General features: G+C 40.9%; 2 protein-coding genes across 10 annotated transcripts in view; one reads left to right on the top strand and one right to left on the bottom strand.

Moving 5' to 3' along the window:
• Positions 1–503: 503 nt before the first annotated feature.
• skp1 (S-phase kinase-associated protein 1) lies at positions 504–7,355 on the top strand. Its single transcript, XM_071542120.1, has 6 exons — positions 504–636; positions 1,388–1,487; positions 2,209–2,282; positions 3,918–4,061; positions 5,798–5,938; positions 7,184–7,355. Exons 2-6 carry the CDS (start codon positions 1,391–1,393, stop codon positions 7,217–7,219), a joined length of 492 nt encoding a protein of 163 aa, XP_071398221.1. The 5' UTR covers positions 504–636; positions 1,388–1,390; the 3' UTR covers positions 7,220–7,355.
• A 3,596-nt stretch (positions 7,356–10,951) lies between these two features.
• tcf7 (transcription factor 7) overlaps positions 10,952–14,487 on the bottom strand; it is an 84,852-nt gene continuing 81,316 nt past the window's right edge. For 5 of the 9 annotated variants that reach the window (XM_071542107.1, XM_071542110.1, XM_071542112.1 and 2 more), the window contains one exon: positions 10,952–11,166. In XM_071542107.1, the coding sequence (XP_071398208.1) occupies positions 11,090–11,166 (77 nt within the window). In that variant the 3' untranslated portion in view covers positions 10,952–11,089. Of the gene's footprint in view, positions 11,190–14,487 lie in introns of all 9 variants that reach the window. The other 4 variants (XM_071542111.1, XM_071542113.1, XM_071542108.1 and 1 more) reach the window with 3 other exon arrangements.

The following is a 14,487-nucleotide window of genomic DNA, read 5'->3' as shown; positions in this document are numbered from 1 at the left end:
GAAAGCGCCTCTCTACGGTAGCTGAAATCACTACATTAATAAGAATATAGTTAAAATGGAACTTTATGCACATAGACCTAAAGCATATATTTTTTTATAATCTCCAAAGTTACTCGATGTGCGTGTATTAATTCTTTGAAATAAATTAATTTATCCTGAAAGGGCTACCTCGTCATAAATTTGCATAATGCAACCTCTAATCGATAAAACAAAACAAAGCCTGTTCCATTCATTTCCATTAACTTGTCATTATGATTAAAAAATGTATGTGTCGTGATGTAAGTTGATGCAAATTTGCATATACCGGTAACTGTTTACTTGTTGTTGTTGTTTTTTTTCTTTTACTGTAAACAGATTTTGGAACACAATTATGTTAGCTCAAAATGTTTACTGGGGAATGCATGACATTTCAGAGCCCACTAGTTCGTGAAAGGTCCGTGTGAAAAGGCGCAGATAAACAGACAGCAGAGCAGCAGCCGCCTCCTCCTTTCTCCTCCCGCACTGACAAAGCGACTCGTCTGACCGACCAGGTTTTACCAGAGACTTCCACTGGCTGTTTGTTACCTACGCGCCTGTCAGGCCCTGCCGTTGACTTCAGGGGAATTTTACCTTTAGATTTGATTAAAAACATTCGCGGTAAGTCAATTTACACAGCAGAAGATATAATTAACATTTTATTCAAATGTGGAAGTTTAGGTGAATTGATTAGCTATGTTGTTTACATCCTACTCTCATAGCCTGAATGTGGTTGGTAAGAGGCCTCGCTGGCAACGCAAGATGCTAATGCTAGCTAACGTGCTAGCATTGTGCTAGCTGCTTGGCTAGCTTACTGGGTAACCAACGTTAAAGGACAGTTTTGTTGGTAAAACATTAGGCAGCTGTTGTAGGCAACGCTCGACTTTCAGACTTAAAGTTTTGTGCAGCCATGAGCGTTCATTGAGTCAGTTATCCTGACATATGCTAATAGTAACCTAGCGAATTAGCTAGCTGTTCGGTTAGCATTACCGCCGTCTAGCTAACGTTAACTGATTAACATCGTATTGGTTCGCTTGGAGCTCGCGCCGCTAACTAGCTACCTGCTACTTGATGTCGGTTAAGTTTAACCTGGCAGTAGCAGCGCCTGCGTAGGTTAAATTCTGTTTATAGCAGTACCCGGGCTATCCAACTTTACTAACCCCGAATTGTGTGCACTGTTTCATTATCGACAAGTTTGCAGCTTATGTAAGTTAGTTGCTACCAGTATAGCCAGCACGTCATGTTAGCTTTAGCGTTAGCGCTAACTCATCGTTAGCCAACGCAGTATTCGTTTCATAGCCGGTACTGTGAGTTTGCTGCGTTAGCTAGCTTGCTCACACCTGGTTAATAACCTAATTATTTTGTTTTACAGATAATGCCCACAATAAAATTACAGAGTTCTGATGGGGAGATCTTCGAGGTGGATGTGGAGATAGCCAAACAGTCGGTCACCATCAAGACCATGTTAGAAGGTAACGTTATAAGCTAACTAATGTTTATTAAATGGTTTTAAGTCCACAGCTCGCCACTCATAACTGTGTCAACTAGCGTTAACTGCAATGTAACATTAAGTAATCAACTGGCATGTCATGGATAACAGGTTGCTGGATTGCACCCACTTGAGGATATTTTCTAGTTTGTTACGACCTGGCTCAGGTGGCCATAACAAAAGGGAGGCACACCTTAATGAACGTTTAACAAAATAAATCTTTATTACACAAATTAAACCAAATGTCATCAATTAAACCAAATTAAACTAGGATAGGGTGCCAATTGAACCGACTTACACAATATGTTAAGTAATTAAAGTATGAAGTGTGAACGTCAGTGGTATCAGTAGGATGTGTAAGTGCTAAATGGTGGGTGGATGTATGTATGTGTATGGGTGTTGGAAGGTGCATAAAAGCAAAGAAACTAACTAAGGCAGCATAGCAAAACCAAGCCGGAACGAGTGCCTGAAGGGAGAAGCAGAGAGAGAGTGAATGACTACAGCCGTGACCTAAGTAACTTCAGGACACCGGGCCCAAGTGCACTGAGTTACTGCAATTAGTCACCTGCAGGGGAGATACACAGATTAGACACATATACAAACTCCCAGATAACGCCACAGGGGCCATCACAAGTTATTTAACTTCAGCTGTTAATGCAGAGAGTAAAATACAGACTTTTGACATTCATTGGCTCTTTTGACAGATTTGGGAATGGACGATGAAGGCGATGATGACCCAGTTCCCCTCCCTAATGTGAACGCTGCTATCCTAAAGAAGGTATAACACACACATACATGTACATACACGCACGCACACACACACACGCACACACACACACACACACACACACACCCCTCAACAAAATGATCCGAAAAAGTTTGAGCAAGAGTCTGTTTTGGTGGATTGGTGCAGCAGTGGAAATCCTTAGTTGTCTTGCTGTAGCTTTGTTAAATAGAACATTTTAGGGGCTCAAATATATAGAGATGGCCTGTACAAGGAATGTCATGAATTCCTATTTAAGGAGTTTACTTTGATTTGTAAGACAGATGAGCTGGCCCAATGAGAAACTACTGTAAAACGTCTTACAGTAATGTGGGTGTTTGTCTGCTTCAACACCAACCAAGCAGGAGTTAGTGACAGGCCATGATGGGATATTGTTTTTATTTTATGTGCACATCAAACTGAGAAGCCAAATTTGAGTAATGTATACTATGAACACAAACTCATGATAAAATACTGTGTGCATGGTCTCCCATTTCAGTAATAATCTTCAATACCTTTATCAGAAGTATACAGTGATACATGTGATGCATTTTGATTTGTTACATAAGCTGTTTTATCACTTACTACTGTTACTGTATCACATCCTTTTACCAGGCATTGCTAACATGTTGCAGTGCATCCATTGCATGCTGAGGCACAAGCTTCTAGTTTGTGCCCGTTTGTCTTTGCTTTAATTTGTTTATGCCAGTTAACTAACTAATCACATCTAGGGGAGAAGAAGGCTGTGCAAACAGGTTTTCTTTGTGTCTTCTACAAGTTCTGATGCAATAGCTGCAGTTATTTAGACCATAGGTTTTTAAGCTTTTTCAGCCTGCGACTCAGTTGGAGAATTTTAGTCTCACCCTAGGACCAGTGTTCATTAATAATAATATTATTAAACCTCTTTTACATAGCATTAAAAACAGTTTACAAAGGGCTAGAGAAACGAGGCGCAAAACACTGTGACAGAAAATGAACAGCAATTGCATAAAGGCAAGTCTGTAAAAGTGTCTAGAGAAGTGATTTAAAAGATGACATTGACTTTGCCAGCCTAGTTTTCAAAGCCAGCCGTTCCACAGTGTAGGAGCTCTGATGGCAAATAGCCTGAAGTCTAGACAGAGGACCGGCCAGAAGAGCTCTGCCTGGGGAGCTCAGGCTGCCCTCCAGCTCATATGGCACTAAAAGCTCTGAAATGCAGCAAGGCGCCAGACCTAGACTTGCTTTAAAGTGATCAGTAAAATCAATTCTGAAAGTCTCAGGTAACCAGTGTAGGGATGCAATGATTGGAGTAATGTGGTCTTTACATTAGATCATTAAAATGCACAGCTACTCTTGGTCAGGTAGGGATCCACCTGAAATAGACCAGTGACCTATTTGGGGCCCTGATGTCTGCTGTTGTGTTCTCTTGATGAGTAAATTCCTGCTCGGAACCTGATTTGCCTATTTGCCTCAACCCTCCTGCCTAGATGAAATTTGCATTTGTAGTCTAAACTATGCTACCGCAACTACATTCCTCAGTGCTGTTAAACCTTTGTGCTCCAGCTGTAACACAAGGCTGATGGATGCTATGCGTATCTGACTGGTTGTGGTTTGACCAAAGTCGATGTTCATTGCTTAAGGTGTGTTTGTGTGTGTGTGTTTTTCCCTCAGGTGATCCAGTGGTGCACTCATCACAAAGATGACCCTCCTCCCCCTGAGGATGACGAGAACAAGGAGAAGAGGACAGACGATATTCCTGTATGGGACCAGGAGTTCCTCAAAGTGGACCAAGGCACCTTGTTTGAACTCATTCTGGTGAGTACAACTAGCTCAAACACACACACACACACACACACCCACACACACCCTGGAACGGTGTTTCCTAACCAGTGGTTAATGACCCAACAGTAAGACATTCAGATAAGGGGTGGGGTCATTTCCCTTTCAACTCGAATCAATTCAGGAATTGGATTTGGTTCAAAATTAGGGTGGGACATAATGCAGGGAGGGATCATTCAAAAGTCTAAACCAATGAAATATGAGTCAGGGAGAGAAGTCAATTTTAATTGATTGGAGGGGTGGGATTGTTCAAAAATCTGATGGGTTTATTGGTTAGAAAATTATATTTATGCCTACTAGTGCAGCATGAGGTCACCATTAAAGAGACTCTGTTTTCCAGGAAGTAAAAGTAATGGGAGTTCATTTCATGGGGACTTTAAGCCTCACTGAAATCAAATTGAACTGAACAGCAGCTGAATTATTTGTATCCAAACAGAAAGCATGACACACTTGAACTGGCTCTCTGGAGTGCCGGTCCCATGTCAACCTGTTAAATTGTTGACTTGAGCAAACCATGATTCAAAATGGTAATCCAATGGGAATAATTTTGGTATCATAGTTTGATTCCGAAATACATTTGCTTTGATCCACTAACAAAGCATGTCAGTTGTGGATATTAACTTTTTGCTTTAGGGCCCCTGTTTATTTGCCTTGTACCTGTACAGCTGAATGTGCATGTTTTTTGTGACCATGCTTTGCTGCGGTCTGTTTATTGCATTCATTGCTGCGGTGGAGCACAGAGCGCTTTCAGTCAGTTAACAGATACAAAAGTTGCTTAGCAACAGCTGGAAGATCGGAGGGTTGGGCAACTGCCCTCCATGTAGAGGAGGAAGGGATTTGAAAAGAGGGTGACAACTATGTCTAAGGGGCAAAAGCACAGCACTAATTTTAGACTTTAATGTATTTTGTCCAGAGAGCATGCGGAAGGTAAACCGAGCAGAGCGTGTGGAAGGTAACCTAAGCAGCGCTGTGAGCGGTTGTCCTCACTCGCATGCAGCGATGGATTGGGAAATAAGTTTTGGTAGAGCTGTAGGCTTCCACGAAGTGAAACACAAGTCGATTGGAGCCACTGGCTGCTTGAATGTGTTTACATACGAAGTTAGAGCTTGCTGCTTTCTCACAGAGGCAGGTGTGTTGAATTCCTGCTTCTTGTTGTTGAAGCTCAGTGGGTAGAGTATGGGATAAACTATTGCAATACAGAAATATATGAGCAGGTACTGTATGGGACTTCAGGTATCGGTGTCCACTAGATGGCTGTGTAAAGTTCAGTTGTTCCCACAGCGATGGAGGGGATGACTTGCTGACATTTAATTTGGAGACACCAGGAAATCAAAGTCTGTCAGTCTAGTCTGAGCTAATTGCCACAGTATCTTCCATCTGATTATCGAGGCGACGTTTCAAACTGTCTCTCCATTCAGTTTGCGTTGGCACAGACGCACCCCGACTCAAAACAAGCACAGATGCATATGTGCAATAAATTATGGCCATTTTGGTTCACTAACACACTTTCGGCGCTTGGCAACATTAAGTCCTGATTGTTTGAAAACTACATCACAGAGAACTGGCAGCTTTGTGCATCACGGCACCTGAAATGAACCAAAACAAAATGTTACCACTGTATGGGTAAAAGCTGATGCTGTCTCTGTCTCTCTCTCTATATCTTACTGTCACTCCCCCTCTCTTCATGTCGGTGTTGTGTTTTTCTATTTCAGGCCGCCAACTATTTGGACATCAAAGGCCTGTTAGATGTCACCTGCAAGACGGTGGCCAACATGATCAAAGGCAAAACCCCGGAGGAGATCAGGAAGACTTTCAACATCAAAAATGATTTCACAGAGGAGGAAGAAGCCCAGGTAGCATTTCCATCCATCCATTTATCTATCTCTCCGTGTCTCCTTTCACCTCTCTCTATCCATCTGTTCCACTTTCCCTAATTTTACTAAGAAACTCTCTTTTTAATCTTTTTTACACTTGGGTAACAAACTAAAGTCAGTCCCCCATGGTATTTTACTTTGTAGCTGATTCGATAAGGAGCCTAATTGGGGGGGAAATTTGTCTTGGACACACAACAACAGCTGCTTCCACACACTCAGAACACATTCCCATTATATAGAACATTAGTTTACCTGTAATACAATTACAGTTCATCATACCCTCCACACTGGTGTAATCCCTCACTATCTCTTGCCTGCCAACACTTGGAAGTGACTCTTTTTGATTTTTCAGGTTGTAATGCTGCCTCACCAAAGTTAAAAGCTGTACACTGTTATTCCTCATTTGCATCTGGCAGTAAAATCCAAATTCAGATAAAATACACGTCCAGATTACATGGAGAAGGCACAGATTAAGTTTTTTTCTTTGTTTTTTAATACTGCTCCAAACTACCTTAGTACACAGATGTAAATGGAAGGACTAGAAAGTGGGTCAGAAGTGGCTTGAAGCCCCATCTGAGGCGTTATCTTGACACGTCTTGTATTGTGACTGACCCTTGTGTTTACACTAAGTGTACAAAGTGTTACGTCAACACCGAAGTGAGTTTCACCCTCTTATCCACAATCCATGCCACATATAATTGTTTCCTTAAAAGGATAGTATTGTGTTTTTTAAGACGCATACCACATTTATCATGGTGTGCCAGTCAGAATTTAATTTAGCCATTGCTTCAATATATTTGAGTTATTCGAGGTATTGTTGGCAACACTAGTGCAAGTCAGAAGGCACCAAAAACCACTCCTCCAAAACATTTCTTTCATAGTTACAGAAATATTCCACTTGAGTTTTAACACAGGGATTATTCGGCTCTTGACCACCATGAAAACCAGAATATAAACTACTCACCAGGATCGGATGCAGCTGGGACGTTCAGATTTTTACTTCCAATTCATTTGAATGAGGCCACAAAATTAGCCCGAAAATCCCCTTTAACTTGTATTACTCCTCCTCCGCCCGACATCTCACCCGTATCATGCTTGAATTCAACACTTAAGGGAGGGATCATAGCTTTCACCTGGATTCACCTGGTCAGTCTGTTTCATGGACATTGTTTATAATATTTAAGCAAACTGAGTGTGTTCTCCTTCCCTCCTCTTCATCCGCAGGTACGCAAAGAGAACCAGTGGTGTGAAGAGAAGTAAAGGGAGGATCCTGCCAACACTACCACACTGAAAAGGATTGTTCCAGTTAACTGGTTGCACTGGCGTTGTTCATACTTGTTAATATTTACATTTAGTATATTTAGAGCCACAGACGCCCGCCCTCCCTCCCCCTCCCTTCATTTCTGTATACCAGTAGCATGACCATTTTAACTTGCCTGTGTGGTGCAGTTAATTTAAATTAAAGAAAAAAAAGCTCTTTTCCATTTTCACACACTTTATCTTGTTTTGTGTATTCACATGAAATGGATAGTGCTGGTTATATCTTTTTTCCCTTTGGAGATTAGATCACGCACCTTTCGTTTTCCCTATTTTTAATTGCTATGGTTGTCTTTTTTACTGGACATGTTTGTGTTCTCTTAGGTCAGCTGACTAAATAAAATGGCTTTTTTGACAATTGAAATGAAAGGTTGAATATTTTTTTTTTTTTTTGGTTATGTAAATGCATCAGTTTTGTGCTTTCATGTAAAAAGAGGATAAGCTGTCATAGGAAAACCGAAGTTTTAAGGTGGAAAACGTGTGTGTGCATAATGTCCTGTGGACTAGAAGTACTTGTCAAAGAAGTAAAACGTGTGCTGTCACACAACTTTGGGTAACTCTCATTCCTAATTCATGTTGTATTGAATTGGAAACTTTTCTCAGATCTGCTCTGATGATGGCGTTTAGGATGATCAACCATTATATATTAAAGAAGTAAATAAAATATATGAAAAGGTTGATGTCTGTCATTTGTTTGTGTTTAAACTGTCAGGCACTGAGGAGCATGATCTTATGATTTATTTTAGATATTTCATTTGAGTTATCTGTAACTTTAATCCTCATTCTTGAAAACCCCTTAAATTGATTTTTATTGCTACAAAGAGTCATGGACAGATATTCAAAACACTTTAATACATCAAACAAAAACAAGAGTATTACATCAGAGGCAGAAGTCGTTCAATGCGTTAAAAAATACAAAAGACATCGTAGTTGTGTTCTCACTGATATGAGCAGGCCCACAAATTAAAAACATGAGATAATATTTCTAGCACAAGAGCGCTCTCTGGTGGAGGAAAACAGTTTCTGCTGAGCAAATGATCAACCTACACTTGAGTTTCTCCAAAGCTTTGCAAGCCGAGTTTGATGCTGCAAACAAAAACAGTGAAATTAAAGCCTTCGTTTTTTCTTTGTATTTTTGGTACACTAAAGTTTGAACATGCACAGGTTGAGAAATAAACACGAGACGTCATCTGAACGCTGCTGCGGTAACACGATCGACAGAAAATAGTAATGTAAACTTATGCACAAAATGCTTTTTCTCTTGAGGACAAACACAAAATGAATGTATTGCTTTTAGAAATGGTGGGAACTAAAAAGGAGTATCAGCTGGAACAGGTTTTTTTTTTTTTTTTTAGTAATTTCTTTTTTTTTTTTTTTACATAAAAACATATAAAAGTTTAATTATAGATAGGGAATTCCAACATTTATAAAACTTTACAACACAATGAAATATAATAGTACCCATTTGGTCTCAGTTTAGTTTACAGAGCTGCAGAATGTTCAGTCATAGGAAACAACCAACAGAGCTTGAAAAAAATCCCTCTCTTCTCTCTCAGAGGGGTTTCACACCGGCAAAATGTCTGACTTTAAAACCACGTTAGATTCATACAAACAAAGTGAGAAAATAAAACAAAACATAACGGTTGATCTAGCAAGAGATTGACAGCCTGGAAGTGCCTAAAACAAATGAATATAACTTGAACTGAAGGGAGAATATTCACTCAGGTGTAACCGTCAAAATTCGTGATCATGAATTGCTGCAAATAAGATGATGTTGACAAAAGAGCAGCACGGGTCAGGTGCTTGTAAGAATCTTTGGAAATGAATTCAAATTGGTTTGAAATAGATAAAACCAATTGTCAGGATCATGTCTCTCTGTGCAAGTCAGTACTTTGCAGTCCCGTTTTCAAAATGGCAGCTAAAAAGTGAAGTTCTCCCTCTCCCTCCTCTGGTCTGGCTGGCTGGCTGGCTGGTTGTTGTTGTTGGTCCATGGTGTCTGCATCCCTCTCCTGCTCTCCTGGTTTGGTCTGGGTGACAGTGGTGGACGGTGGTAATGGCTTGAAGTGATAGTTGTGTATGGTAGTTAGGCGTTACAGTGGGCGATTTGTAAAGAAGGGAAGGGGGCGGCATCTCCTTTGTTAATAATAATTAAATCCCCCTGTATTTGGGGGAAAGTATACCTGCAACAGCCTGGTGCAGCCTCTGAAAAAGAGGTTTACTAAGAGTCTTCTGCCACAGTCCTTGCTGTATGGATTAATCACAGCTTGATGCCACATTAGCTCCTTCATCAACTTATACTTGTGTGACAAAAAAATGGCAGCAGCTTCAGCTCTGTGTGTTTGTTTATAGTTGACTGAAGAGCTCATTTGGCAAAAAATCTGATTATTTTCCATGTAATACTCTTTTCATTTACCCGCCTACACACACAGGTTCAGCTGCAGAAAAGCACCTGAGGAGCTGCAGACTGGAGTTTTACTTCTACAAACATTTATTGGATGCAGAGCTGCTCTGGAGGCAGAAATAATCTGATTGGTTGAGTTAAACCTCAGTGGGCGGAGCCAAAGAACCACAGTTTTTCTGGTTGAGTTAAACCTCAGTGGGCGGAGCCAAAGACCCACAGTTTTTTGGCTAAGTAATGTTATACTGATGCTCAGTGAAAAAGACAAGAGGTAAGAGAGGAGCCTAGTGCTCTGCTACTAACCTAACTGAAACAATACAACCAAGCCACACTAAGTTATCTAGGCTACCTAGTTAGCCTAGCTGACCTTCAAGTTCAAACTAGCCATACCAGCCTACTCATAGCATTCTGTTCCATCACCACACGGCCATCTTGGTAGGAAAACAGGTGATTGTAATCAAATGACAGCCACAGCCAATAAGCTGTGTGTATGGTAAAGCACCATATTGGTAGGAAATGCATGTGACATCATGGGAATACTATGAATAGCTATCAAGTTAAGCTAGTTAGCCTGCTACATCATGAACTGCATGGTCATGAATGAATGAAAAAAAGCCAATGAAAAAAGTCATTGGCAGTTATATTTTACTTATATTTTGACCAGAGTTCCTTCTTTGCCAGTCAAGTTTGCCTGTTAGCTAACTTGCACTCTGAAAAACTGTGACTCCGCCCACTGAGGTTTAACTCAACTAATGAGATTATTTCTGCCTCCAGAGCATTATGTTTGTACAAGTGAAACTCCAGTGACTCAGCACTTCAGCAGGGATTGAAGGACAGCCTCCCTAATCTGCACGCCACCCTGCCGCCCCTATTTACCCCTTTAAACAATTATTATTATTTAAACAAAAGGCCCACAAGGGAGAGATGAACATGAGGATGAGGGCAGGTGAGGAAGATGAGGGTGATCTTCATGGCTCTGGAGGGTGTGTGTATCTGTGTGTGTGTGTGTGTGTGTGTAGGGATGGTGCGACCCAGATCGCTCTGCCATCACTGAGTCTCTGTCAGCACTTTGAGAGAATGTCCTGCCGCCTTGGAGGCCGACGGCGCCGGCGGGGAGGCGTGTGTGTGCTTGCCGGACAACAGTTCCAGGTGTGTGTGTGTGTGTGTGTGTGTGTGTTTGACCCTGGCTTGGTGGGGGCCGGCGTGCCTGCTGGTTTGCGTGTGTGTTTGTGTTTGTGTTTGTGTCTGTGTGTGCTTGGCGGGCGGAGGCAGGAGGGGGAGGCGCGATGAGGGGGAGGCGGGCGAGGGGGAGCAGGCCGGGGAGCGGGAGGGGGAGGGGGGGCGTTGGTGCTGGTGTGGGCGGTGGCGGGCGGGAGGAGGAGGAGGAGGAGGAGGAGGGGGGGAGGGGGGCGAGTCTATAGCACTTCCATCTGAAGAAGCTGGACTGGGGCAGCCTCCTCCTTGAAGGTAGCGAATGCACTTCTTTTTCCTCCTAGGAACAGTCAAGAGAGTTATCTGTGAATAAAGTGTGGATGGTAAGCGTCACCGGGTTTCACTCAGGGCATCAGTCATGCCGAGGCATCATCACTGCATGTGGAAAACTACGGTATTAACCAACAGAAAAGCATTAGTGTCAGTGTCAGCTTATATATATATGAAGAGTTCATTTCCAAAACACTTCACATCAGTTTCGGAAAAATAAATTTGTAAAACTCTTACCAATAGGGATGGGACGGTCTGCTTATCTCACGATACGATTCGATAATATAATTTAGGTAATGTAGCTAATAGCACAATTAATTTTTCTGCCCCACGATACGCATTGTCACATTTTCGTATTGCGATATATTGAATTTCGGTATGTCGTCCCATCCCAACTTACCAACTGTTACCATTTTGCCAGTTTAAGATTTATGTTAGCTACTACCCTTTACAAAGAAATCGAGTTTGCCTTGATGTTTTGCTTTGTAAAAAATGGTGTCACTTCCAAATCGTGAAATGAAACTCTTCATATAAATAATTTCAATGACAAAAAATTTACAATCTGACACCACCGGTATGTTGATCAGATATCTTTTGTACAAGGTTTTATAGATTTAATATAGGTGCTTCAAGGGAGTGCACCAAGTTGCTGTGTTTTGTTATAGGAACAGAGAATTATATGTGAATTAAATGTCACCATTAGAGTCAATTTATTGTCCAATTGCTGGACATTTGCTGTCATGGAAATGGAAATACATTTGTGTCAGTTTATACTAATATCACTGTATATTGATAATTTTGTTTTGTTTTTTTGGGAATAGGGAATATCGCTCAATTTAAGAATAAAAAAAAAATGCTATTCTACTGGTCTGCAACAGTACAATAAAGTAAATTATGAAGCTGCTTCATAGAGAATTAATGGAAGGTCCGTAATGATTTTATGGACTCACAGAAATATATTATACCCAAATTAGCTTTATCTTATAGTAGTGTTATCAGCTCTGGCCCAGAAAAAATATCCCTGTCCTCATACATATCTCTCCCAAACCATGGGAATAAAATATAAAACGTATTACAATTAGCATCCCTTATAATAACAATAATAATAATAATAATAAAAACCTGCAAAGTTTAACTGATCTATTTAACAAAAGCCTGTAACTTGCTGTGCTTTGTGAAGTGTTGTACTTAAAAGCAGACTTATGTACCGCTAAGCACAGCATCAAAGCAGTTAGCAGGATCTCATGATCATTACCAGAATATGATATGAGTCACCAGGTTTAACCGCAAGGAAAGGCGCTAGGCCATATTTAGAGAGACAGAGAGAGGGAGAGGGAGAGAGAGAGGGAGACGGCAATAGAGAGAAAGTGATTTCTAAATGTCAGAGTTCACCATCAAAAGGCGCCTGCACCGCACCGCATGAATGGAGAAAGTTGAAAGCAGATGTGCATGAGAACACCGTCGAAATGCAAAGCTGCAGGGAGTATAGAGAGTGTGTGCGTGTGTGTGTGTGTGTGTGTGTATGTTGAGCTGTGGTGATAAGGATTCGCTCTAACCACATTCACCCCCCTTTGTTCTCTCTAACCGAAACACACAAGCACACACACACACACAGATTTCCATGACGTGATGATGGGGAAGACAATAGGGCTGCTACAATGCGATGGCGGAAGAAGCGTTTTTTTTTTTTCTACAGAACGACACTGATTCCTGAACGATTTCTAGATCTTGCTGCGAGTGAAACACAGTAAACCGAGGCGGTGGAAGAGGTTCTTATGTTTTATGGTGTGTTTTTTTATGATGGTTCTGCTTTATGACACAGAAGATGGTGCAGAGTGAGGGGGGGGGGGGTGGGGGGGTGGGAGAGAAAAGGGCATGATGAGTGAGATTTGGATGTCAAAAATGTTGAGAACGGCTGGGTGGAAAACACACACTCTGATAGAATATGAATCTTTATTAATACTCTGCGAGTGTTGCCAGGATACCCGACAACAAAATTAATAATGACCTTTGCAAACTGACCGCTTCAGGATTTAGTTTTATAACTTTGGAAGGGAGTTGCCAATATTCATAAAAATTATTCCAACCATTCTCACACCAACGCTGCTGTTCCATTACATTTTTCCTGGTAGGAAGTCTGTATTTCTACTTTCAGACTTCATTGGGACACAGCATAAACCCATATGAGGTCTTAAATCTGCTGGGTAGGAATGGTAGGAGAGCGGTTACCAGTGGTTATGAAGCAACGCCACTATATTGGAGGAGTGACAACAAGAGGAAAGACTGTAATGTTGTCATCTCTTCCTCCACCCTGAAACCAAATAAAATGCCTCATTTCTGTGCGGTAGTAAGGTGATTTAAATTCATTATAAACGAGGGGAAAAGATCAACGCGGAAGCAGGGAAACGTTATAATCTTTATAATCATCTCTTCCTCCACCCTGAAACCAAATAAAATGCCTCATTTCTGTGCGGTAGTAAGGTGATTTAAATTCATTATAAACGAGGGGAAAAGATCAACGCGGAAGCAGGGAAACGTTATAATCTTTCTTTTTGTTATCACTCCTCCAACATGGTGGCGTGTCTTTCATAACCGCAGGTAACCACTCTCCAGACACTCACTGACGTCCTTTCTGTTGAGCGGTATTCCCCTTTAACCACAATAACTGTTTAGGGCCTGTATGAATAATGTGTCACTTTTACCCTTTAAGGCAAGGCATCACAGGTGAAAATGCCTATTTGGGCAGGAGTGGTCAATTTTGAGATATTTTGCTTCTATAACTATACTGTGGTTTCATAAAATATATGCATAACAATCTAACAATCATCAAAAACAACTATAAATGGTTAATTCATGTTTTCTCAAAATGAAAATATTCCCTGTATGTTATAACGTCAACATTATTCTGTCATGTGTTGTATGGGGTATTTTAAATGAATAGATAGTGAAAATGAAGTGACGTTTTTGCCATATACATAATATTTTGAAAATAATTAATCAATACCCCCCCGCCCATTTTTCATAAATCCCTCTATTTATTCATGTTCTAACTGATATGCAAAGTTGTGCATTTTTAATTAAATTGTAGCTATTTTGAATAAGTTAATAACAAAATAAATCAAAGTCTTAATACAAAAGGTGTTTGTATCCAGATTCAACATATAAAATTGAATTCTGATAAAAGCAAAGTTTTTAATTCCTGTTCACCTGTGGTGCCTCGCCTTGAAGGGAAACCAAACACAGAGACTGACATCTGCTGGTTAAAAGCCTGCTATTGCTATTGCAATCTGCTATTGGCTGATCTTGGTTACCTGTTTTGTCATGGATCAGC

Source organism: Centroberyx affinis, unplaced genomic scaffold (genome assembly GCF_046629955.1).
Source record: "Centroberyx affinis isolate AG114_WGS23_722 - 3 ecotype Tasmania unplaced genomic scaffold, CSIRO-AGI_Caff_v1 ptg004016l_1, whole genome shotgun sequence".
In the NCBI taxonomy this organism is placed as follows: domain Eukaryota; kingdom Metazoa; phylum Chordata; class Actinopteri; order Beryciformes; family Berycidae; genus Centroberyx; species Centroberyx affinis.
Note: the sequence above shows the minus strand (reverse complement) of the source record. Positions and strands in the feature narration are given on the sequence as shown.

What these genes read in the sequence shown, in the direction of transcription:
- skp1 (XM_071542120.1), top strand. Translation starts at nt 1,391, where the DNA reads ATGCCCACAATAAAATTACAGAGTTCTGATGGGGAGATCTTCGAGGTG. An exon ending in CATCAAGACCATGTTAGAAG is followed by an intron (nt 1,488 to 2,208) that starts GTAACGTTATAA and finishes CTCTTTTGACAG; the next exon opens with ATTTGGGAATGGACGATGAA. An exon ending in CAGAGGAGGAAGAAGCCCAG is followed by an intron (nt 5,939 to 7,183) that starts GTAGCATTTCCA and finishes CTTCATCCGCAG; the next exon opens with GTACGCAAAGAGAACCAGTG.